At 49.9% G+C, this 26,981-nt stretch overlaps 1 protein-coding gene across 3 annotated transcripts in view; it reads right to left on the minus strand.

Annotated features, from left to right (window-relative positions):
* Positions 1-526: 526 nt before the first annotated feature.
* The window catches only part of Spred (Sprouty-related protein with EVH-1 domain), a 108,682-nt gene continuing 82,227 nt past the window's right edge, over positions 527-26,981 (minus strand). For 2 of the 3 annotated variants that reach the window (XM_077681154.1, XM_077681155.1), the window contains exons 2-3: positions 17,411-17,793; positions 527-8,052 (exon numbers count right to left, since the gene is read on the minus strand). In XM_077681154.1, coding sequence (XP_077537280.1) covers positions 7,265-8,052; positions 17,411-17,793 — 1,171 coding nt within the window. In that variant the 3' untranslated portion in view covers positions 527-7,264. The remainder of the gene's footprint in view (positions 8,053-17,410; positions 17,794-26,981) is intronic. The other variant, XM_077681156.1, reaches the window with a different exon arrangement.

Below are 26,981 nucleotides of genomic sequence, written 5' to 3' on the forward strand. Positions count from 1 at the left end.
GATGCAAGGCAAGCCTTCAAATGTATGCAACTTGGGTCTCAGCTTTGATTTCTAGAGCTTATACGTGAAAGCAACTTGAAAGTTTAAGCATATTGCAAATGCACCTTCTTCACCATGCTTAACTAGTTACCATTGAATTCCTCAGTAAAATAAAGCTACTACTCACTCCAGAACTAGTGCAGCATGCCTGCCAAGCACAACTGCCTAATTTGTGGAGGCTTTATTTCTCGCCACATTTCGTGAAAGGAAGGTGTTTTATTTCAAACCCGATCAAAAGTCAGAATAAAACCTCCAAGCCAGAGGTGGTATGTCCGGCGTGATGTCCATAAGTTATGATGTGCATCGTGCTGTGCTTCTATGTGTGCTTTCGGTTAATGACATCATCTTAGATCCACTCACCTGGTCGGAGTGATCCCCTTGAATGCACAAACACAAAATGTAAGTCAGCCCCATGGACTACTTTCCACGAAGCCAGAGTACTACGTAGTACCGAGAGAGCGAAGAAATAATGCGAGAGACATTTTTGTTTTCTGCGAAATCATAACCGTTTATTGCCCGATCCCACAGGCTAGCTCAGTATGTACAGTAACACTTACCAACAATGGAGTCAATAATAATAATAATATTAATTAATAAGTTTGCATCTTATAAATTCTTTGGCTCTAACAGCTCATAAATAACACAGTATAAAAAGAAATTATTGGTGAAAGGACAAAAAAAAAGTAATGCAGGGTTACCGTCACTGTCGTCATCCTCTACATATGTCTGCCGGCAACCCTTACCAGTCAAAATGCTTTGTCCTGTGCACCGCTGCTGGCGTTTTAGCTCAACGGCGATTACCAACATCGCACGTCACACATCTTTCATCTTAGTACCTCCGTAATTTCTGCTTTTTTTCAGCTTAGCGCAATGTTTTATGTACACGTGAATGAGCAGCAACAAACACGATGGGGGGCCGTAGACAACGTTCGCCAAACGGCCGACGGGGAGGCAACACACGTGCCACAACGAATCGCCAAGACGCTGTGTCCCCCCCATTTAAGTAAAGCGCGGAAACTAGACAAATGTGAGACGTACACACTAGAAAGCACACAACAGTAAGCGAACGCATGTTCAGCTCAACATAGGGGTACTAAGTAATGACAATAATACAATAACACATCAACACTCACTGCCCATTATGCGGTTCGAGCGCAAGCGTGATGTGACGGCTGCCACAAGGGAGGGAGCTGCTGTGAGAGGCGCACCGAAACAACGCAAGAGAAAGAGAGAGAGAGAGAGAGAGAGAGAGAGAGAGAGAGAGAGAGAGAGAGAGAGGTGTAGCATTTCGTTGTACTAATTTTAGTCAAGCGTTGCCACTGTAGGCGCCCACATTGGGAGCAAGATCAGCTTGAAGGGGGAAAAAATGGTGTAGCGGGGCAGCTGTCACCTCACACGTTCGCTCTTCGTCAGCCTCCCTTCTGCGAGCCAACAAGGACGACACTGACGAGAAATCATAGCGACAGGAGGGAGCGAGAACTTGTCCACTTGGGGGCAATGTTCTTGACATACCAGAGGCATAGCCAACACCTAACGAGTCGCCAAAGAATGAGAGCAAGGCAGTTCTAGAATGGGACCGAGAGCAGAAACTGGCGTCCCTTCACTGCCGACGCGTGATTTATCCATCTGTTAACGACGTCCCGATTGAGGTTGTCAAAATTAAAAGCGTGGAATTGGTGTGCATGAGGCCCTTGCGCTTTAGATGCGGTGCCCCTCGTACAGTTTGGCCGTTGTACACAACTCCTGAGTTCACATGGGAACGTCATTACTGCGGAATCACTAAAGAAAGAACTGAAATACGCAGTAACATCTAACGGCAGTGTTCTCGACTAAAGTTGTGAGATGCAATGAAGTGGCGCCACCCTTCTGCTCTCGGTCAGATTTGTTCAATACTTAGTGCTTCGGTCATCCACATGTCTCCTGCTTTCACAACAGGTGGAGCAGTTGTGTGCGCGCATATATTTGTGATACAACAACTGCGCTATAGTGCATCACATCGTACAAATGCGTGTGCTTGGAAGGAAAAGAAAGAGATGAGTGTTCGCACAAAGTGCCGCTATATCTCTCCCGAGCCTCACACGAAATGTTTTAATATTTTTGTTGTCAGAACAAACAGTGAAGTTCACACTGCGCCTGAAACATTTATGCCGTACTTGATGGTCATTTTGCCGAGATTCCTGGAAGGGCTAACCTCAACTCAGTTGGGACTTCCCACCTCTCCGACACATGTGGGTTTACAGAGTTCACAGTTTTTGGAGTTGACGGGTATACGGGAAGTTTTACCAGCCTTTCTTTTTTCCAGTACGGACTAGTCGTAATATTCCAACAGCGTTCAATTACATCCTCGAACTATGTTTTAGTGGTCAACCAAAGTCCTTATGGAATGAATGAATTCAAGGACGCTAAGTAATACTGTGAAAATGATCAGCACAACTTCAGCTGATTTTTACCCAACTTAAGTTGGCGGGGGCAGGGGGGTCGGAAGCCGTTTAGCAAGGTTTTGTTAAATGATGATTCAATAAACGACTCCTGAACGAGATTTTTACAGGCATACGGTTGCCTTAGAGGTCACGCAAGATTTTTACTGCCTCTACACAAGTCCTTAACCATTCCTTTGCTGGTTCTCAATACTGACCGGAATGACTGCATCACTGAGAATAATTAAACTCCTTCCCTGACATGGAGGTTGCAATTTCTTTTGGACTCTGACAATGCACTCCAACAGTGCGAGCTAGTCCCTTACCCTAAACTTGCCTGCGCAAACTCTGTAAGATCTTGCTTTCCCTCTTGTACCAACAACTTTAGACAGCTGTGTTTTAATAATTTTCGTCGGATGGTGGCAGTTAACACTGAACAGCTGCTTGCAAGTATTACATGTTCTGCACATCACGCAAGTGAAACGGTTAAGAGGTACACAAGGGAACAGAAGTACAGCGCAGATGCCAAGAGGAGAAGAAAAGAAAGGACAGCTTAAAAAACCCCGGTCGGTTACACAATAGGAGCCAAGACTTCCAGCAAAACCTTCAAGACACCAAACAGCCGAAAGACACTTGCAAGAAATCACTCCGCTTGATTTCTCACTGACAACCGCCTACACGCTTCGTAATAAAAAATCGACAATTTGCAGGTGGCAACAGTAAAAGTGGCACACGACAACACCTCGCAACACTCAAATTGTCTCGTACTTTTCAAGACAATCCAATATCTCCCTTTCTTTACTAAAAAAAAAAAAAGAGGACACATTCACAGTTCAGCCACTACGCGTCCGAAACGTGCAAATCCTCTGGGCTGGTTTGAAAGGCCGTCAGTGCACTAGTAACAATCTAGTTCAGTGTGAAGCATACGGCTGGCTTTGGCAAGTATACACAGTGACAAGCGCACGTCGTCGGTTATTAGGCGCGACTTGATGCGAGGGCTATTCTAGGAGACGGAGATGTGAGTGCACGACATGTACGGTGAAAACACATCCACATATAGTACGGCACTCTTGTATCAAATGAAATCGCTCGGCATTATGTCATTATCGCACACACACACGCACACACAACAGGGCTATTCAGGCTTGCCGGGGAACCCAAGGCAGCCGCCAGTTTGTGCGAAACAAGACGGTCACAGTTGAAACACCAACGCAACACTGTCCGGTGCATGCCAGGGGAGACGCGCACTGCTTTCGAGAGCGAGGGAGTGTGACAGAGACGTGGCCTTGCCGAAGGAAGGAAAGCAAAAGGAGATGAAAGGTCAAAAGCCGCTTTGTCTGGAAACAACGACACGAGCCATCACAGCTCACTGGAAAGACAAGAAGTAGTAGAATGTGACAACTGCCTCTTTGAGCAATGCACAAAATTCAGTGCGAGTCTTGCATCCACCAGCAGTGACTGTACTCAATCAACTAACAGAAAAAGACGGAAGAGGAAAAAAAAAATACGCCACAAGCCAGAAATGAGCAGTTGTCGTTCCAGCTTGGCTCCATGGGAGCTGCATTCTTCAAGTGTGAGCGCAAAGTCCTGCTGTCCTTCGCGATCCTTAGTGTTGATCTTGAGTTGGGCTTGATTGCACACCAAGCTAGTGCGTGGAGGGAGGACTGACCAGAGGCAAAAACAGGGGTGTTCGTCCAGAATCATCAGGTGGACAACCAAGAAGACTATTAAGCAGGCAGTCGCCATCTTAACTCCATTTTTTTCTTTTACTTCCACCAATGGGGCAAGTTAAATGGAAGACGCCAGATGTCTACATCAATGCAGCCAGTTCTACCACTTATTTATCCCAAATGCCATGAACGCCACGTTTCCACATTTTGTAAGAGAAACGTCCCCTTGCTACAAAACTTTTTGTCTCTGAGTGCTGCAGTATAACTCCCGATTGCATCATTTTTTTTGTTTTAATAAAAAATTTAGGCTCTGGCAAACTTGCTTGCATTGGTCGACATGTACAGAGGGGTCCTATCGGCTGCGGCGGCGCTGTTCCAAGTTCTTGTCGCACAGTCGTCAGCCCCGCCACCTTCCTAGATGTCAAGGCAGACAGCTTCGTGCGTTCTCCCCAAGTTTGAACACAGCCCGAGTGGCACACCCACCTTGCCGAGAACAGGATAACGAAAGCTTTAACTGCTCGTGGGCCCGTAAGAAGGGAGGAGCACAAGTTACAAAGCAGCTGCTGAAGCTCCCTGCCTCCAAGAAATATTCTTCACGAGTGAGACGAAAGACCGGCAGTTACGAAAGAAACTTCGGAAACAGCATTCAGCCAGAGGGAAGGCTTCCTGGCACCTCAAAAAGCACAGAGATAATGGGTGCAGTGAGAGGTGATACGTCTAATGCAATCGGGGTGCCATTGCTGCAAGTTCTGCAAAGCCATGGGCACAGCATGCTGCTGGAGGGAAACTGCTCACTCATAAGATTCACCTGGGCACACTGCTGACTCAAACCAAAGTTGAAGGGGAGGTGTCGCTGCTTCCCAATTCTGTTTCAAATTTCACCTACATAAGAAAATGCCAGCCCAAACGTCTGAGAGCCACTACTAGTATTTTGGTTTGACAAAACACCAACTCGTATGAACAAAAAAAAAAATACTATAACCCACAGTCCATAATGAAAATGTAACAAACTGTCTTTACTTCGGAATGAAAATTTACAGCTTCCGGCTCTTTTATATTGGCTTCGTCGCATATTACGCAGACTGTGCACAATCTCCAGAACTAACAAGCTATTGTCATAAAAACTAAAATCTTGTTCATTCGATATCCACACCAGATGTACTTCAGCTACGCCATACGCTTCAGACTAAGCACTAACTTCATACTTCAGGCCAATCTTCATACTTCAAACATGATACTTCGGACCAATCACTGAAATGGTGCGGAACAGATTGGAGCAAGCAACTCTCTATAACGGCAGCACGTGTTCCCGAAACTCATTAAAAATCCTACCAAGTGCGAGGTATCACCAAGAAGCACTGCCACATTTTCAGCACTTGCAATCATGGCATCCATCACGTAAAGGCTGTTCAATGAAACACTCAAGCTGCTCCGGTTCTGGTCATTTGTTTGACACAGCGAACTTTCCTGCTCTTCTCAAAAGATTATACACCAGCAGTAGTCACTTCCGCAGGCATCCTGTCAACTAAACCTGTGCAACACTGCAATTAGTGCAAATGCAAAAGAAGGAGGTCACCGCACATGACGTCCATATCACTAGATTTGGCAGCGTTTGCCTCAAAGCAGCTGGATTTGTGACAAGTCACTAGCAGGTTAGAGTATCGTGGCTCCCGTGCGCATAAAGAACAAAGTGGCGTGTAGACAGCATGACTGTGTTTTAACCTCCGACAACTGAAAGTCTGAGTAAACTGAAGCAACGTGTAAACTCGTGCCTTGCTACATCTAGTGGCACTATCGTTATATACAAGTGATCGCACACGCACGTCATCTACAGCAGGGCGTTTTGTTCTGGTGCCATCGCGTGTTGTACAAATAGTTACCTGAAAATGTTAAGGGCATTTAACTTGCTGCCTAAATCTGCTCACTTTGCCTGCAATGAGCCGAGATGTCAAAACTAAAAAAAAAAAGAACTCGCGCGATAACCTCTCTCACATTGCGACCCTCTACACTGCTGAACAAGACAAGACGCTTCGACTTTCAAGAAGTTCACATTGCAGGATAAAACGCAGCGATCTCGAGAAAATGCTGGGAAGCGGGATGGCGAGAGTGGAAAAGGGTTGTTAAAGGATCGGTGTAGCCACAGGCAGGAAAATTTGAGCGCACAGCAGGCGCGCACTAGTGCAACAATTGCTTTGCGGCGTGTCAGCAAGTCCCTTCGCACAATCCTGGTCTACCATCGATTTGGCGCCTGCACCAAAAGCGAGGTGAGAAGCAGGAAGCAGCATCCACATCCACTTGAGTCGGTGATCCGCCCTGCTTGAGGACGGCTGCCCATTCATTTGTCGAGGCGCACTGTCCTTTTGCAGCAACGAGTCCTTGCCATCGTCCCTGCTCGCTCGTCGGCCGTGTCTTTCTATGCACGTATAAAAACACATAGTAGTGACATCCACATGTTACCCTAGTTTGCCATGTTCTCCCTTGACGTTGAGGTTGGCATCCAGACGCGGGTAGCTCGGCACTCCTTTGCAAGGTCTGACGCACTGAACTGAGTTTGCACAGCTGCCCGCTGAACAACAGGAGAAGCATGCGTTAGTTAACAACGTGCACTATGTTGTTTGTAGTGACGAGGTTAATATGATGAACTTAAGAGCAATCTCAAGAAACCAATTCATGTTGCGCAAAACTTGGGAGAAAAAAAAGAAAACGAAAAGTTACAAGACTCCGCTCACAAAAGCTTGCATGAGCGAGGAATTATTCTGCGAGACGGCCTTGCACAAAGTTGCAGAAAGCATAAGCATGAACGGACTTGGCATACTTGAGCTGCGTCAAGCCTACATTTGATCAGTCGCAGCCAGCAAGCATCAGTTACAACATTATTGCCTACACTACTGTTAGTGGGCCAAGTAAAGTGAAGAAAACAGATTTGAAGCCTGAATGCTTCTTTTCTCTTTCCCGCCTACTAAACCCCCCCCACCTCGTCCTTCACAACTTTGGGGCAGTAGCAGTCACTTCAGTGTGCCAGGCCTTCGGGGCCGCGATTCCCGCGCCTCTCCGCAGCTTCGCCCTCAACTCCGGTCCCACGCACACACGCACGCACACACAAGGTGAGAGCCAGTCCCTTTGTTCGGCTGTCCCCGCTCAGGCCTGGTGCCTGCCCCCGCACAGTCCGCAGCTGACGGCCGCCCGGTGGCACGCCCGGAGCGGCAGGTAGCACCAGAGGCAGGGCACGAGGAGCGAGAGCAGCGCCAGCCCCGCCCAGCGGCGCCGGCAGTCCCGGGGCGACCCCGAGCACGAGCAGGGCCGCTGGCTGAAGTCGCCCTCGGCGTCGGCCATGCAGTGGTACAGCATGCAGTGAGCGCACGAGATGCACGACGCCGTGTTGATGCACGACAGGACGCTGTCCGGCGCGTACTCGCACGCACCCCGCGCGTTGCTGTCCTCCGAGAACTCCTCGAGGCAGTGCCGACACTGACGGCGCTTCTGGCGTGCCTTGCTGGGCAGTGGGGGCGCCGCCTTCTTGCCCGGCGCCGTGGGCGTTTGGCCCGACACGGGCGGAGGGGCTGCGGGCGGCGCCGCGGGGGGCACTTCGCCGCGCACGCCACTCTTGAGCGTCTCGACCAGGGGGTAGGAGTAGTCATGCTTGGCGAACTGCACGTACGAGTAGGGCTCCGGCGGCACGGGATTGCCCGACTCGTCGAGCATCAGGCCGCCCTTGTGGTGGTTGTTGGACGGCGGGGCGCCGCTGCCGTCGCGGCGCACGTAGTTGATACGGTGGAGGTGGTGGTTCGCCGAGTACGGCGACAGGCCGCTGCCCGCCGAGGACGAGCCGGAGGACGAGCGCGAGTCGACGGGCAGCTCGAGCGTCATGAAGACCTCGTCGTCGCCGATGTCTGAGTCCGGGAAGGTGCCGCACAAGTCGCCCACACCTGCGCAGCGCAAAGGAGAAAGGCGACCGGGCAGCGTAAGAAACGAGCAGCCAGGTTGCGAGGAAATCATACTCTTGCATGCGCTTCCACCAGTGATGCAAAGAACTGTGCAGGCTTCGCTCTTCATCCAACATCAACACCATTTAATGGGGCAATTTGGCAACTGAAGCAGAAGCAAATGAAGCACTCGATATATCCAAAGCATGCTGTTAAGGAAATCCAGGACCTCCTGCAAACTCTGGGCCAAGACACCGAACAGTAATGGTGCCACCGCCACCCATTCGGCACCCAGTGATGTTCTTCGTGTATTACGACAGAAACATATTTTTGCCAAAAACAACTTACACAATAGCAACACCCACGCCTGTGGCTGTGTACGGCTTGGGGCAGTGTCTGTGCTGCAACAAATTTTTGCAGCTTCGCTAGCTGCCCCTACATTGAACTTAGGGGTCCTGAACCCTATAACAATTGTAGTCAGGCAAGGTACATTTCTGAAACCTTCAGAAAGCGCAACACTGGAAAAACATGAGACGAAGAAAGGGAACACAGGACCCCAAACTCACTCTCCAGGACTAGGGGCAGCAATGATTGTTGTCCGTGCGACAACTACAGCGTGTAGCATATTCAATCCATGCGACTACATTAATACCCCACAAGCGAGCAAAACAAAACAAGTTAGCGCGCATATGCAGGGCCACACAACTTACAGGAACAGCCCCGAGGCCTAAAACATATCATGGCGATTGCAATCTGGTGCTTCGGGCACGAAACAGAAAGGAAAAGTGGCGTGCAGATGACGTTAGATATCTACATTTAACGCTGGCTGCATAGGGTTATATTGTGACTCGTTTCGGTTTTGTGTTTTTTTCCAAGAGATGGCACTTTCGTTCATCTGTTCGTGCATGTGCATGTTGCGGGAATAAACAAGACTTCTCTCGCAGTTATGTGGAGAGAGCATCCTCCGCCTTACTACGGGTCTTTGGCTCCATTTCTAGCCAAGGTTGTAGTGTTGCTGAAAAATGCAAAAATAGCAAGCCCCTTTAACTTGCCGTTACCTGCCTGTGAATGAATTAAGAGCCAAACGCTACGATACACCGCCACAGCCCAGATGCTTTCACGCACAAAATAGTAATTCCGGCTGCCAGCTGCTATCGCTGCACCCAAGGGTAAATTGTTTTTTTTTTTTTAATTTGAAGTTTGCCCAGTGGCATTATAGACGAATCATTTAAAGGGAAACAAGTGAACGTTAGCCTGAAGGGGGCAGGAGCACTTGGAACAAACTGCATGCAAAAAGAAGATATAGGCCTATATATGTTTACAAAGTAAAGCCAAGAACAAAACAACACCACGGAATGCATAGGCTAAGTGGGTAGTTTACCTCTTGTACAAAAACAGTAACTTTAAACTTGTACATCAAAGAGTGAATGAGAAAAATGTCCTGAATAGTATCTAGCCCTATAAGTGTGTGTGCGTATATGTATGTGTGTGTGTGTGCCGATAACTCAAGTGGGGTGAGGTAGGGGAATTGGGTGGCACGCAGTGGATTTGGACAGCGCTAGGCGGGAGCAGCCGGAAGTCAATGGGGGAGGCTTTGGCTCGGTGGACATAAACGGGGTGATGATAAATTATTTTACGGGCAAACTTCAATTGTTGAACCTGTCTAAAAGAGACGTTCCCTCATGATACACAGCACTGCCCATCGGACACTCCAAGAAACAAAATGTCCCATTTTCTCTCTCACGATACACCGCGTTTCCCACTGGACACTCCAACAAACAAAATGACTCTATCAAGGGAACCTCTTGTTTAGAGAGGTTCAACCACTGAAGTTTGCCTGTAAAACAGTTTATCATCAGCCTGTTAACGTATATAGTATATGCAGACATAAACGTCTCACGTAGTATCTCGCGTAGTAACTATAGATACTACGTGAGATAAACATTTTCTCATTCTCTCTGATGTACCAGTTTAAAGTCACTGTTTTTATACAATATGTTGACTAGCCACTCACCCTATGCATTCCTTGCTAGAGAGAAAACAGAGACATTTTGTTTGTTTGAGTGTCCAATGGACAATGCGGTGTATTTCATCGGTTTCCGCAGAAGACAGATATACCGGGATCGGGAGGGAGGGAGTCGCTGTTTTAACGCCTGAAGGAAGGAAGGAAGAAAACTTTTATCAAGAAAGGATGGCCCGAAGCCGCAGGGGAATATAGCCGCTGACAGCTGAATATAGCTGAATATAACCGAAGCATTCCAGTTTTAACACCTCAGAGTAAATAGGAAGGGCTCCCCCCAGCCCCCGTGACCTTCCCTTCCCCCCCCCCCCCCTCCCCTCCTTGATCCCGGGATATATGTCTTCGGCGAAAACCGTCCGACGTGACTGCCGGTGCCCGATAAAATAATTACACAAGTGCGGGTGGGGAGGGGGACACGGTGTGTGCCGCGGATTAAAGTAGGCGTAGGCAGTTGGAGAGAACAGATTTAGCGCTCCGCGCCGGGCGCGCCACCTGGATTCGATCGATGCGGACGGCTACGCAGGAGGCGCAGTGACCGCCGTGTTCGCGAGGTGGCGGTGCGGCCGCGGTTGACTTTAAAAAAAATGCAGCCTGCTTGAGGCACCTCCTCCCCGCCCTGCAGCTTTTCGCGCTCCCTTCTTTCGCTCGGGATTACAGTTTAGTCACACGCCTCTCCTTTATCTCTTCCTTCCTTTTAGTCTCCTGGCGCTTCTCGTTCGGCTTTCCCGCTCGAATTTTATCTCCGTTTGATGAGCCGCTGCCCCCGCATGGCCTCGAGTGTGCGGACGGAGTAAGCAGTGCAACTGTGTTGCAAGGTGCCGATTTCTTTTTCTTTTTACAGAGAGGCTGTATATGTCTAGGTTCCGAACAAACCTGTGTCCGCCGACAGAGCCGCGCATAACGAGAATTTTCACCTGCAAAGCTAGCGTAAAATGCTCTGTAACTCTCAATCTAATGTAGCTGTCTGGGAGAAAATCATGCTTGCTTTTCTGTCGATGCTTCTACGCATGCGATACAACACGAGCTACAACAGAGGCTAGATGCGCTTGGAAAGAAATTAGGCATTACAATCGAAATATAAATGGAGTCTTCGTACGTTCGCCGGTCTGTCTGCCGGACTGATAAATGACTTACGCACGTACAAAATATTCCAAAATTCTTCTGACAACTCCTCTGTTTTCTGGGAAGCTCGCAAATCGCCCCACAAATCGCTACGACTACAAGGCGTGCAGTAGTAAAGGCCTCTAAATTAAAAATTTAGTTGTCCAGCGGTCGCGTAACGGGTCGCAGTCTATCAATAGCGCTGTTTTAGCCTTGTTTTTTTTTTTTTTAAATATAAATGTAATGTTTGCGGAAGAGGGGGGGGGGGGGGCTGCGTTTGCCGTCTGTCGCCTCCATCACGAACAGACAGCCGTGCAACCAGGGCCTAACCACCGTACTTAGTTTTGCTTAAAAGATTAAAAAGTGATCTCCCCTATTTCGCCGCTGGACACCGTGATAAGGCGCTAACCCGCCGATCGGTCGTCATTCCCGTGATATTAAAAAATTGGGAGGCTGCACATCTCCCTCTCTCTGCGTATTTCACTTTACACATGACGGGTAGCGCGGTAGTGTGCGAAGACCAAGCAGACTATTGCGTGCTCAATGACGGCAAAATAATAACGCCGACTCGCAACTTCGCCTGCACAGTTTTCATTCATTTCGTTCGGAAACACCAGAAAAGGAAAGAAAAAAAAACGAGAAAGTACGACCTACAGCGATTGTAAAAACGGCGCCGCAACAACAACGACGCATTGGGCGTAGTAGTACCTATCGTGCAGCTCGCCATTAGCTCGCGTCCTTTCCTCGGTGGCGAGGAAAAAAAAAAAAAAAAAAAAAGAGATGAAGGAGAACGAAAAAGAAAAGTGAGTAAACAGCGTATTTCTCCTTTTTTTCGACTGCCCCGGTTTCCTGAGAGGCGATCCGTCTGTCTCATTATGGATTTGAAGCGTACCGCGCGCTGCCCCGCAGAGAGAACTAGATTCTCAAAACTTTCGCGTGTTTCCTAACTTGTATGTTTCTTTGCTTTCAAAGTGCGAATGAAGAGAGAGAGAGAGAGAGAGAGAGAGAGAGAGAGAGAGAGAGAGAGAGAGAGAGAGAGAGAGAGAGAGAGAGAGAGAGAGAGAGCTGTTGTTGTTCCACGTCTGTAACGCAGCCTCGTCTCCGGAGGCCAGTTCAGCAAAACTCGCAGAGTGGGCGCCACATCTCTCCGCGCTTCGTTGGCCGGCAGAGCTTCATTCACAGCGCGCGCGTTCTTATTTTTACCCGAGCACCGCCTACGCCACCAACGCCGCCGAAGCGGCAGTCACGGCGGAGGCGGCCGTGCGCTTTCCGAGCTGCCGCTGTTGCTCTTCGGTGGACAGAAAAACAACGCCACCGTGGGAAGAAAGCAGCGCCGCGGAGGGTTAAAAAAAGAAATAAAGGGCTCTCCTCTTAAAGCAAAAAAAAAAAAAAAAACGAAAGAACGACGAGGAAGGTGTGTGTAGTAAGGAGGAGATTGCGAGAGAGGAGTGGTTGTGAAACCCACGCCGTACAGAATGTATTTGACTGGAGCTGCATTCAGAGCGTTTTTTTTTAAGACGACAGCCTTTCTTGGAAGACTTACACGCAGAAAGTTTGGTCTGTCTGTCTGTCTGTCTGTTTCTCCATACAGCCACCCGGCCAAAGTAAAATAGAAGCCGCGCGACAGTCTTATATACCCACAGCCAAATCTAAATTTCTAAGTCCGGTGTCAGTATTCATACTTGTCAACGTTGTTGAACAAGAACAGGACATTACGCAAATATAAGGCAGAAAATCAATGCATAAGTGATGTTCGCAGTGTTCCTTAAAAAAAAAAAAGAAATATGGATGCTTGGTTTTTGGGATAGCAAATGAAATATACATCAACTGCAGAAAACCGCCGCGTGCTGTTGCCCGCGCTCCAGGCGGCATTTAAGAAATGAAACGGCAACGGCAACGAAAGATTCCACTAGATAGGTTCCACGTTCCGCTTGAAACGCTCGTGGAGTATGGGCAGCGTGGTTCTATAAACGTTGTAGTAGGGTGCCTCGATTCACGCGCGTCTCCGCCGTACGGCAGCGGTGGCATCGAGGCACCCGACTTGGAGCAGTGGAACGCGGTAAATTTAAATTGACTCGAGCAAACCTCTAGCGTGTTATCTTGGGAGGAATGAGACGGGAGAGGAACAGCATGAGAGGTCGGCGGGAAAGAGAAGGGACGCATTTACTTGCCAGGAGCGCCAGTCGACCTATTGTCTTTCGTTGACATTTGCAACGAAAGGAGCAGATATGCGGCCGTTTTTTCTTTCCTGTATTCTTTGAAGCGGTTACGGGAATTTATCTGCTACGCGCAACAAGCATATGGGTAGACGCAGCGTAAACTGGGACTTTTTATAAGACCGTTTGATTCGTGTACTGGCCACAACGGTGAGCACGGAATTGGAACGGCGCCGAGTGGACCTGGTCTAACCATTAATGCAGGGTTTAATAATAAAAGGCACTTGTAGAGGCAGCCCGTACTGCGTCCACCTGTAATTCGAGGACAGGCGGAGATTTCCGTGAAGCGCCTCGTCTTCTGCGCTTTAGTCAATGTTGTACACATCGCTCTCCGAAAAAAAAAAAAGCAGCGCGCAAATTGCGGCACCCGTCATTGCTCTCGCGTTTAAAATACGCAACGCCTGTCAAAAACAGTGCAATCCTTCTTGTCGTGATTTTACTTTTTATGATTCGCTCTTCATTAACCCGCACGCGCGCACACACTCCATGCTTTCCCGCTCTCTTCAGCATTTTATCCAGCATCCCCTGCGCTTAGCCGTCATACCTTCTAAGCACGACACACACCGGCGGTAAGACCTTTTGCGCATTCAATTTTACCACATCGGACAAGCACTGAAGCTGTACCAACAGGCATTTACTCACCGTAGCAAAGGGGTGGCCGGACAAGCAGTCCACAAAGCAGCGTGAGAGAGAGAGAGAGAAGGGGAGGGGCCATACGGGTAGAAAACGGGACAGGATGAAATAGGTTTCCGGGAGCGCAATACGCGGCTTTCCAAAACAATTCATCCCTCGCCCTTTTGCAGAAAGGGCGAGGGATGAAGCTTGCAGAAAGCGCGCTTATCACGGCGCGTGCGCGTTGGTAATAGAAGGTGAGTTCGACCACGGTAAAGCACGCCTAGCTGCCGATCGCGACTCCAAGACCATTTGGGGGCACACCATCCAACTAGAGGCAGCTGCTGCAAGCTTGACAGTGGGAAGGAAGCCCAGGGATGACATTCTACTCTCTACAAAGCGTGCTACGGTAGGGACGTGGCGCATAACTTTCGCCAGTGCGAGAAAGTGCTTTAACTTGAGCGTAGTTTTCTCACAGCAACAAGAATTGTATAAGTTCTGCGGCTTGTTGTCGCTTATTGAACGGATATTGCGGAGAATTTGGCGATGACAAGGAAACGCGAAAGGGAAGCGCTTGTTGGCGTGCGTACCTAACCGACAGTCATCATCATCATCCTAGCCACGGCCACTGCAGGGCAAAGGCCTCTCCCATGGTCCTGTGCTAACTGCGACCAATTTATCCCCTCAAACGTCTCGATCTCATCGGCCCATCGAACTTTCTGCCGCCCCTTGCCACGTTTGCCTTCTCTAGGGATCCACTCTGTTACCCTTAATGACCAACGGTTATATTGCCTTCGCATTACATGCCCCGCCCACGTCCATTTCTTCTTAATTTCTACTAATATGTCCTTAACACGCGTTTGTTCCCTGACCCACTCCGCTCTCTTCTTGTCCCTTAATGTTACACCTATCATATTCCGTTCAATTGCTCGCCGAGTCGTCTTCGATTTAAGTTGAACCCTCTTAGTGAGCCTCCAAGTTTCTGCCCCGTAGGTGAGTACCGGTAACATGCAGCTGTCATACACTTTCTTCTTCAGGGACAATAGTAGGCTGCCATTCATTATCTGAGAATGTCTGCCGTATGCACTCCACCCCATTCTTAACCTTCTAATTATCTCTGGCTCATGGTTGGGATCCGGGGTCACAACTTGGCCTAAGTAGATATATTCCACTTCCACTGCCTCGCCACCTATCTCGAACCGCTGTGCTGTCCCGAGGTTATTGATCATTACTTTGATTTTCTGCATATCAATTTTCAGGCCCACGGTTCTACTCTGTTTGTCCAGTGCGGAAAGCATGCTTTCCAATTCGTCCCCTGAGTTACTTAGCAAGGCAACGTCATCAGCAAATCTGAGGTTACTAAGGTATTATAGATCTTCCCGTGGATTCCTGTTTGGTTATGGCCGTTAGCCAGCGCCACCTATGTCTAGTTTCCGTAGCATTCCGTGCGCAGACACCGTTCCGAGAATCGGAGTTTCAGTGTGCAATCAATTCTACTACACCTGCCACTCAGCAGTATTTTACATAGCATTGCTTGTTTTCGATCAAACATCATCCCCACTTTGCATTCTAAAGCTCTAGGGTAAAACTGCCCGTATATAAAAAAATGCCACATTGCTGGATAATTCAGGTCGTTTCAGTTCAACGACGGGACTGCTGGGGCTATGTCTCGGTGACAGGACGCGGAATAAGGAGCACCCGAAATACATTCGTGTATACTGCGCAGGAATACATGCGAACAGGCTTCAGCCGCTGCCGCTTCACGCTGTACTAACTTTTTCTCATGGAGTACCTATTCTTTCGTGTATTCCCCTCCCGTTTCGTGAACCGAATTGGAAGCGGCCTTAGACGCTTTTGGCGTGCGGGTACACAACCTTGGATATTTTAACATAAATCGACGAAGTGTCAAGGGACCTTTTTTGAAAGGAAACAGACTGTGTTACGAGATCCGGTTTACTGAGATTATTTTTCCTTTTTGCTCCAGAGATACTAAAATTCCCCGAACCTCATAGACACTCCCTAAATCCCTTCGGGCCAAATTTACAGCCGAAAATTCCCCCCAAAAGGGAAAATTCCTCGCACGGAACATTACTAGGTGAAGACACCTTTCGAACAATCCCGCTCGCGGGACCGTTTAAAGGGTGTCTCAAACTTTGTGAGTAAACCGCGTTGCGGCGAAAATTATAGCGCGGTCTTTCTACAGTGACTTTCTGCTGCGGCGGCGAGCGAATGACCCAAAATGGCGGCGACAACGTATACGTGTCATCACCCTGTACAGCGGAGGCGCGTGAATCGAGGCACCTTAGGTCAGTGTAGCAAGACCGCGCTATAATTTTCGCGGCAACGCGGTTTCCTCACGAAGTTTGAATCATCATATCTATTTCGCGACGCTGGGTCTTGTGAGAAACGAAAACAACTATGCGTTGAGCACTTTGACCCAATAGCGGCGGCACGGGACCGTTTAAAGGGTGTCTCCGCCCTGTACGGCGGCGCTGGCATCGAGGGTCGGCGTGCGCATGATTGCTTAATGAACAAACAGTCCTGAGCGCGCCAGTTCCTACTACCTGCAGCAGCGCATTGTATCGTACCACTCCCTGCAACTAAGTGCGACAAATCAATACTCGCGATCGCATTAAAATAAGTGGCAAGCGAGTTAAAATGTCGATCGCTAATTTCAGTTTGCGTCATGAGGTTTAGAACACCCTCGACAGTTTTCTTCGCTCCAGTGTACGCAAGCAACCCTGCCCTGTCAACCACAGTGTACCGTCTATTTAAGATCAAAGTTCCGTCCCTCATGCGTCCCTCAACATAAACGACGGCGGAAACTGGCACACCTAAACCGCTACCAGAAGCATACCGCGCCGGTCGCTCCGCGTCCGCTCGCAATAGGCGGACGTTCGCTGTAAGCGGGACCCGAACGTCCTTCGCATTGCGGCGGCCTTGAAAAGGCACGACGGCCCACTAGAATTATTTTGCAGGGCGGAGCTCGCAATAAAATTCCAGGATGCTTAAGCAACGCCTTTAAGCAAAGAACGCGATAGCGTTATCGCACTCGGCGATGAGAAAGGAGCCTCTGCAATTCGCCTTAATGTCCCCACTAGCGCTGACATCATCGTACGCTCTAATGGCGCCCGCGAGCGGTGGAAACTTTCCGCTCGATGTTCGCGCGCCCTCTGTCTTACGATGCCGCGGGTACCAGTGGGCGCCGCAAGGCGGCGCTACGGGATTTTTCACTCACGGTCAACGCTGCAACCGACGCCGGCTTTTCGGCGACACGGGGACGATAACGATTCGCGTTAGTAGGCGCTATTTTCACCCTCCGCTTTCGTAGGACGTACACACTTAACAGAAAGTATCCCCAAGAAGCTAGGGAAAGAGAGAAGGAAAGGGGGTTAAACGCGCCGCCGCCTACCGTCCAGCAGGTCCTCCATGGCGATGCGCACGGCCTTGTCGAAGGCCCTGGCGTCGGCCGACGTCTGGAAGGTGAGCCCGAACTTGTGCTCGCCGGCGCGCCAGTGGTGGAAGGTGGGCATGACCTTGTTGTAGGTGAAGTCCCGCCCGATGGCGCACGACAGCAGCACGCGGGCCTCGCGCTCGCCCGTGATCTGGTAGCAGCACGAGCCGGGGGGCAGCGGGGCCTGCGTCTGCGTCGGCTGCGTCTGCGCCGTCGGCTGCAGGTCGCAGCGCTTGCGCACCGAGACGCTGCTCAGGCCGCCGCCCCCTAGCGGCACCCAGCCGCCCGTCGAGTCGTCCCGCGTCATCACCTGGGCCCGCACACGAACCAGGCAGCCGCCACTGCGAGCGAGAAGACAGGGGTAGGGAACAGTCAGTTTACAATTCCCCTTACGTGTTTTGCGAACAAACATGACGGTGGGAAGCTGTTTGCACGGGAACTTCACACTTTTGCATCCACCGCTATTTCGACGGCGATCGCTACTGACATCAGCGCCGCCATTACCCTGAGAGGTCGAAGGGAGTTTACACTAACTGTTAAGCAAACAAAGCTGTGGGCATTCGGCGAGGTAACGCCTACATTTATGGGCCTAACGCCATTTTCACAGCAGTCACTAACGACGCGAGCGCCACCACACTTCCGCTACGCCACACTGTGCCGCTAGTTTACGTTGCAAAACGTGGCGGCAAGCTGCACGCACCGCTATAGCTGGAATGTCTACGCATGCGCAGACAGCACTAAAACAAGCAAATAAATAAAAGGTAGCCACCACTCTCAGCGCTAAAGTAGGGGGAACTGCAATCCCACACTGCGCATGCGCAATTAGCACACGGCGGCGTCTCGATGGCATGCCCCTTCTGGTTGACCCGTCAAGGGGCAGATTTAAGGAGCCATGAAGAGAAAATGCAACTTCGTTTAATTTGAAAGAACTAGGATTCAGTATCTCACTCAGCTCCAATCCAACCGCAAGAGATGCTTTTTAACGAAAAAAAATGCAAGAAGTATTGAAAAACTTTCAAATTTTGCGCCACCGTGACGTCTTATGGAGAAGAGTGACGTCATACGGGCTAGCACTAAAAACATAATTTTCAGTGCGTTAACTGCACGTTAGCAGTCAAGTGATGCTTTCAAATGGAACTAGATGCCCCATTACAGTGGTCCAGTCATGTGTCTTCGCGACCGGTCAGTTAGGCGCCGCCAATCGCCCAAACAAGGTTCTGTGACGTCATAGAAAAGTTGCGGGAAATTGGCTAGGAAGTCGCCACGGCTTCACACGTTTTCTTTATCTCCATTATTTGTTCGAAGACTGCGATGATATTGGTATCATTGTTATCGGGACTAAGCAGTCTTTCTAATAAACACAACTTGCATTTTGTCTTCATGGCTCCTTTAAGGGAATTCACTTCCCCCAAGCCCCATTCCAACTTCTCCGCCACTCCGTCCTCCTGTCCCACTCCGCCGAAGCTCCACACGCAAACAGATCGCTGTCAAAAAACACGCAAGACATGCCAATCATTCCGTGACGCCCGACCGCATTTTACGAACTACAACATGGTCGCCGGTTCTCAGTGGTAGGCCTAGCGTGAGCGTCAATTCTTCGGGGAACAGCGTCACAGTAATGGCGCGAAAGAGACGGGTTAGTATGAGACGGTTCGCGCGGCATATCCACCACGACCGGAAAGGCCGCATCTTTTCAGCGAACGACGTTTCGTAGATTGACGCTGGCTGCCGCATTATCGTCACGCAAGCAAGCAGCCGCCCCCCTTGCGCGCGGACACGATGCCGCGAGGCGTTGCGTGTGAGCCTGTGACAGCCACGAGCGGCACGAATTCCTTATAGTATAAAGCGCTGGACACATGTACGATTTGTACACGCGATTCGCATGCGACTGATCGTTACGACTGTCACCACGACTAGTCGTACGCGTGAATTTGAGACACATGACCCGATGCGTGCATGCGATGCGTCGTCGGCGTCGCTCCGCCCACCGTTTTTGCTCCATGGTCAACTACGACTATCGCTGAGCTGAATTTGTAGATTCCGCGCGTTTAATCGCAAAAAAATGGATAAAGCAGGCAATAGTGAAGCGTTTCCTGCCTTCGGAAACAGTTCGCGCACACGCCGGCCGCGCCTGCCAGCTCGGACACTCAGCGGCTCGAACCGGCGCAGACCACGGTAGCAACCGCTTGTCGCTGCTCTTCTGAATCAATCTGATCGTTAAAATGAAGTTCCACATGCGAGAAAGTAGGTGTTAGTGTGGTGAAAAATTGTGCTTGGGATTGTTATCAGGGCTTATTTTAAAAGCGGCGATCAGATATCTGCCGCGATGCAAGCGTATACGCTGACCGGCCCCCGCGGCGCGCGGCGGGCGGTGCGCCGACCGGTCGAGAGATGGCAATACCTGCGCGGAAGCATCGAAACAGGCTACGCAGATGTTCAACTACGACGATCGCTGAGCTGAATTTGTAGATTCGCGCGTTTGTTCGCAAGAAATTGATAAAGCAGGCAATCGCGAAGTGTTTTCTGCCTTCGGAAACAGTCCGCGCACACGCCGGTCGCGCCTGCCAGCTCGGCACACTCAGCGGCTCGAACCGGCGCAGACCACGGTAGCAACCGCGCTTGTCGCTGCTCTTCTGAATCAATCTGATCGCTAAAAAGAAGTAGCTTATGCGAGAAAAGGGATGATAGTGTGGTGAAAAGTTGTGTTACGGATTGTCATTCGCAGTTACACAGATAGCGGCGATCAAATATCCGCCAGGATGCTAAGCAAAGTTCCCAACACCCGAGCCGACCAGAGCAACGCACGCCGGTTGCGGGGGGTTGGGGCTCAGCGGGCTCTCATTGGCTGTGGCCTCACGACGATTGCAACGATGGCACGACTGCATCTGGCTTGCCAGACGCACGTCGTGAGCCTCCTCCGACCAGCGATCGACGCCAAAACAGGTCCTTACGATCAATCGTAACGATCAGTCGCATGCGAATCGCGTGTACCAGTCGTACATGTGTCCAGCGCTTAAATTGCTTCCGCGTCGTAGCGAATTAACCTCTCCATTCTTTTTTGTTTGCAGCTTAGCACGATATCAGTCCCTCACGATCACGGCCAAACACCAGAGCACACTTTACTGTCTACGTGCTACTGGCCACATTCATGGGTGCTGTCACGCCGTACTGCACTCGTCACGACCGTGAACGTGCAGTGCACCGATTCGTGCACGCTACGAGTCTTGAACTGCAATACACGCACGCGCACAAAGAAGAGTTGCGCTGCTTGTTTGGCGACCCTAAGCTTTCATTATAATGAAATCGCTTTACTCGAAGTATCGCTTTATTTCAAATGTTTTCTGGTCCACACTGCAGTGAACAAAGAGCAGATAATACCCGCTTCTAACGAAATGTCGCTTATATCGAAGCCAATTCTTTGGCCCGAGAACTCGTTAAAACGAGGGTTCTAGCGAACTTTGGTTATAACGAAATCGCTTCAGCGATGTTCTTACAATCTCAACAGCAGTGCAAGAAGATAAATTCACAGCCGTTTTTAACGAAGCGCCACTTATAACGAAGTCATTTTCTCCTCAACTCGGAAATTCGCTTTAACGATGTTTTACTGTATTTGCATATGCAGAGTCTTTATTAAATCCGAATGCCGGGGGTGGTAGTAAGACGCTTTATAAGCAGCGGTTCAGTGTAGACAGCGCTCTGTCGTCTTCATCAAGGACACTGCGCATTTCAAATCCACAGTCAGCGACCGTTTTCTGTAACTGTCCCTGCTGTTATTTTAACTTAGATTTCAAACAACGGAGCTGCTGTAAGTCGAGCCTTTTCGTCCGTCTGCTGTAGGTCATGCGTCACGCAGGAGTGGGAGCAGGTTCCCAGATTCACCGATAGAGGGCGCAGTGGTCTCGAAGGGGCGGGTTCCTCCTTCTTCCGCTAGGGGAGGGGGCCTCCTGCCGCTGACGTTTAGCTGCCGATTCCTCTGAGCGAACCGAGCGATTTGCGCGGCGACGGCGCTGCTGTTCTCGGGCGAGCGCCCATTTATGTTCTAGCCGACGCAAGAGAACCACAGCTCCGGCTGTTCCGGCAATTTCACACAGGGTGGAAATCTCAGGTTTAACTATTCCTTTTCTTCTTTTTAATCTGCACCCTTACTCTCAGTAACGCCTCGCGGAATTGGGAGTAAATAGAGAGTTTTAGCACTACGTCTGTTCCGTCTTGTACGTAGTTACCGTGTTGACCGGGACCCGTCTGGGCACTCGTGCATTCGTCGAGGTAGGGGGATTAGTTCCGCGGGCCAGCCTTCGCCATGCCCGCGCATTCGTCACGGTGGAGTGCGCCTCCTGGCCCTTCCGCGCGCGCAGTCGGGTCCCGGTCTACACGGTAGCTACGTACACGACGGAACAGACGGAGTGCTAAAACTCTCTAATTAATGAAACGAATACCTCCGTGATTCCTCACTTTTTCCTTCCCACGTCACGTGTGGGGCCTGCGCGCAACGGCGCCCCAATCTGGCGCCTCTAGAAGAAACAGCGCTTTCCTCCGGCGGTGACGTGCCTATAATCGCTCCTGCTTACGTCAGCAAAGAGGCCGTAATGCATCGCGAGTTCGTCAATGTAAACAAGGTTCGGCTACTCCTCAATGCTCACTGAAAGTGTTTCCTCGTAAACTGCTCAATCGGAGCCACATGCAAGGCGGGAGAAGGGTTCATAATTGTCTCCGTTCGCTGGAGACGCGACTAGATTCTGCAAGGGCGTACCGGCGCTGTTTCGAACGGCTCCTCCCCTCCGCTCGGACAATCCCCGTCGACGCACAGCCATCACGCTTCTCCCAGGTTTCGCGACTGAGATCGTGATTCCGGGAAAGGCAGACGGACGGGCGGGGGCGCAGTATACGACGAAAGCCCCGCATTCCTTCTCCAAGACGCAAAACAGCCAAGAAGAAGAGAAATAACGCCCGCAAGGAAATCCCCCGATACGAGACGACGGGCAGAGCAGCGGGGAGAGGAGGTTGGGGAGTGAAAACGTTTCCGGCACAACTTCCGGTCTCCTGCTCGGCCCGTTTTAGCAGCATCGCGGCGGCGGTGGGGCGCCCGCTTTGACGTCGTTTTCATGGGCGGTGGTGCACGCATCCGCGCGCGTCCTTCATCTTCGCCTCCTCCTCCTCCTCCGAGCACTTTTCAGGCCTCCTCCTCCTCTTCCATCTACGCAGCTTTCACGGATTCCAGGCTCTCCTCCGGATATGCGAAAGACAGGACCGGCACCCGGATTTCGCGGCAGAAGCAGGAAGGGCAAAGAAGAAGAGCGGGGTTAAGAGGGTTCCCACTGTCACAGCCTCTCTGTGCACCGTTCGCCGAAGTGCTAGCTTCCTGCCTTAGTTTCGTTTTCTTTGCTTTGAACTCCCCCCACCCCCTAACGGACGAACACATTGGCCGGAGCCCGCCCAAAATGGAGAGGGGCAACATCTTCTAGATACGAAAGCGGGGCCTGTCAAGGGTGCGCAATAACCGGAATTTCATCTTCCTTCACTGCCAAGGACAGAAATGCAGAAACGAAACGGGAGAAAAAAAAAGCGCCACAAGCGTTTGTTATGCGGGAAAAAGCGAGCCGATAAGGACATACCAGCTAACACGCCAGCATTTCCCGAATCTAGGGGTTGTTTCGGGAAGGGACGGCCGGCTGTTAAAAAAGACAGCCGCTTCTCAGAAGTCAGCACTCCGTGTAGAAACAAGGCCGGCAAATCCGGAACCACGGCCACTCGAGGGACGTGGAAAAGCGTTTGCCTACCGCCAAGGGCCGCTCGTACTAGAATGTCGTCCTCCTGGGGACCAAAGCAAGAAAATTTAGACAGGGAGAGAGAAAAAGAGAAAAGAAAGAGAGAGAGAGCAGGGAATCACCGAACCAGGGCATCTCTCTTTTTCTCGGAATGACGCCAACGACCGTTTTTTTTTTTCGACTATAACGGGACATGCGTGTGGAGTCCTTTGTTAAACTGTTCCCGGAACGAAGAGGGGGGGTCTTCCCGCAGCCTTGCAGACGTATTTCGAGGCGCCCAAAACGGAAACTCAGAGAAGAGTTGAAACACGGAATCGTTGGGACGTAACTTTGAAAGAAAGTAACAGCGCGTCAGACACGACAGGAACAGAAGGTTACAGTTGTGCTGCGTTTGTCTCCTCCCCTTGCTGTCCCGTCTGGCACGCTGTTACTTCCTTTCAAAGCCCTGATTCGTTCTTGTTCCTCGAAGCTCGCGATACTGCTGGATAACCTCGGCAAAGAGTCAGAGGACGAGCGCTTCAAAAAAGACAAATTAAATGGGTTATGAAAACATTCTAAAAATTTGCTTCTTTGAAAAGATGGCTTTGTCCCGATAACGACGACACCAATTGTATCGCAAACTTCACGCAAACAGTCAAGATATCAAAGAAAACATACGAAGCGGTGGACGACTCAGGACGATTGAGAACGACTCAGAGAGGAATGGAACGGAAGATGACAGGCGTAACGTTAAGGGACAAGAAGAGAACGGAGTGAGTCAGGGAACTTAAGGACATATTAGTAGAAATTAAGAAGAAATTGACGTGGGCAGGGCATGTAATGCGAAGGCAAGATAACTGTTGGTCATTAAGGGTAACAGAGCGGATCCCTAGAGAAGGCAAGCGTGGCAAGGGGCGGCAGAAAGTTCGATGGGCCGATGAGATCGAGAAGTTTGAGGGGATAAATTGGTCGCAGTTAGCACAGCACCGGGATAAGTAGTGATCTATGGGAGAGGCCTTCGCCCTGCATTGGGCGCAGACAGGCTGATGATGATGACGACGACGACGAAGCGGTGGCGACTCCCCAGCCACTTTCTAGCAATTTTCTGTGACGTCACAGAATCTTGTTTGTCCGATTGACGGCGGCCGATTAAAGCCACCGCTGAGAAACGTGACCGGGCGATCGTAGTGGGGGATTGATCGTATACCACACAAATGATAACGCGTAGTTTACAAAACGACAACGATGTTGTTAAAGCTGGCCCATATTACGTTCTGAAGCCGGAAATTTGAAAGTTTTTCAGTATTTCTTGCGTTTTTTTTTCTTTCGGTCGCAGAAACATCTTCCGTGGCTGGGATGGAGCTGAGTTAAGCCCAAGGGCCAGTTCGTTCAAACTGAGCAAAATTGTGTTTTGTCTTAGCGGCCACTTTTACAAATTAGTCGCCAGTTTTGGCAGTCCCGACGACGTCGCTACAAACAATGCCGCAAAAACGTGCGCTCCGTGCCAACGCGACGAGGTCTTGCGTAACAACCGCGTCACTTCCATCTCTCTCCTCCGCCTCCATTCAGATACTTCCACGGCGCGCCCTACGCAACAAACCAACCAAGAGCTTCGCGAAGTCAAGATTCTCCCGCAACGCTTTATCTCGTGGCGCCAAGATTTCCGTCAAGTGAAATTATATACTCGACTTCATCGACTGCCCTCCCCTCTCGTTCCTAATTGCCCAACTGATTGGGTTACCTAAACGACGGCCAGTCAAGCTATACTCGTTCGGATTACTCGGGCCAACGCGCGGTAACACCAGCTCGCGGTTCACGCAACGTCACGCTACTAGACTCTATGATAGCCTTTCGGCACCGTGACATCAATGCAGGCTCAATTACACGTCGCTCCTTTCCTAATGTCTTTAGTGTTGTTGCTTTTCTTCATTAACCCGCGCTTCTCACGTGTCGTCTGCCTACTTAGCCAGTAAGTTTTCAGTGCGTCCCATTCTGCCCGTCTTTCGTCGTCTGCTGAGCACCGAACACCCCCATATTACATTCCAGTCCACAACAAATCGACACGCAACTACCATCTCAAATTGCAGTGGAGGTACCCATGAGTTGCCCATTCGTTCTGCATTCAACGAACTTGGAAGCTTCCCGCATTTTCTCCCCCCCCCCCCCCTTTCTCATTGTGACCAGCGGTGCTCCTTTTCTAAAAATAAGTACTCCCCCAACTGCAGTCAAACCTCGTCGTAACGAAATAGTATCGGGACAGTAATTTAGTTCGTTATATCCGGTATTCGTTGTAGTAGAGCTAGAAATCGGTCCAAACCGATCGGTAATCTGGCTCACGCAAAAATCCTTGATACAAAAACGCGTTATTTTAGTCTTTGAACCTACTATAAACAAGATAACCCCTTTATTTTTCTCTTAGTGGCATTTCAAGCTCAACGAACCAGAACACGAAATGGGAAATTGCAACATAACAAAGTTTATTTGACGAAACAGGCTAGCTGCGTTCCTTTCTTTCTTTCTTTTTTTCAGGAAGGATGTAATCTTGGTCTGGTGGCTATTCACAGCACAGAGCAGGATGAAGTTTTCCACAGTGTCCACGAACAAAGGGGCTTTTTCTACTTCTACAGTTTCGGACGCCGGGAGTTTTTTCGAAGTAGCTTCACAGCCGCTGGTCAAATATTTCTTCGTTATATCCGATAGTTCGCGCGGCTCTCCCAGTTTCACTTTCGTTATAAAAGAATAAGTGTCATTGATATATGAAGCGTGACCAACCAAAGGTCGAATTTAGTTCGCTACAAGCCGATAATTCGCTATATCAGTGTTCGTTATAACGAGGTTGAACTGCACTACTATCGCACTTCGCAACACAGGTGTAACCGTCACGGAATGACTCGTCCACTTTGACCAGCGAAGACTCACACAGCTGCTACACGTGCAACAAACAATTCCACGCACATTACGCACACGGCGGCGTACGTTTTCCTTTAAGCATTCTGCACCACATATTGGGCGGGATATTTAAAAAACACACCGAGTTGATTGGATCCAGCTCACTGAATTGGGCACCAGCAACACACTTCAAATGCGTGCTGGTCAGAGGCCGACCTCTCTCTCTCAAGTCTTGCTCGAGAAAGGTCAGCCACCGACCGTTTCGAAAAACAAACGAATACACTGCCGTATTCGCACGATTCCAACGCGCCATCGATTGTAGCGCGCAGGTAGCTTACTGACGAAAATTCAAAACAAAAAAAAAATAATTTTACTCCGGTTCTACTGCACAGATGTAAAAGACATGACATCACGTGCCTGCAAGAAGGCATTTATTTCACGCACGCGACTGCGGCAGCGAAAATTCACTGTGCTTCATAAACTTGCTTATCCAGCTCCTGCTGGCATTAAAACTGAAGCGGGGAAAACTTTGAAAGCTCATTTCGGTTTTGAGCCCGATTGTAACGCGCACGGAAATTTTACGGCTACTTTTAGTGAAAAAAAGGTGCGCGTTAGAATCGTGCAAATACGGTATTTAAAGGGACAGACAACCGATTTGGAGTGCATGTCCTCCAGCTCATATGAAAGCCAGCGTTTTATATGCTAGGGTAACGGCAGGGGATTACTAAAAAAAAAAAATGCGCCCACCTCCCCGCGAGGGGAACCCTGTGTAGATGCGACGCATCGTGGGGTTCACTTGGTGTTTCCGTTGGATTGATTCTGAAATCGCGTGAAACGTGTCGGGAACGCGTATGATTATTATGTTTTATTATTATTATGTTTTATTGGCCAACCTT

This window comes from Haemaphysalis longicornis, unplaced genomic scaffold (genome assembly GCF_048455015.1).
Source record: "Haemaphysalis longicornis isolate Haplotype H1 unplaced genomic scaffold, Haemaphysalis longicornis Haplotype H1 scaffold_8, whole genome shotgun sequence".
Taxonomy (NCBI): Eukaryota; Metazoa; Arthropoda; class Arachnida; order Ixodida; family Ixodidae; genus Haemaphysalis; species Haemaphysalis longicornis.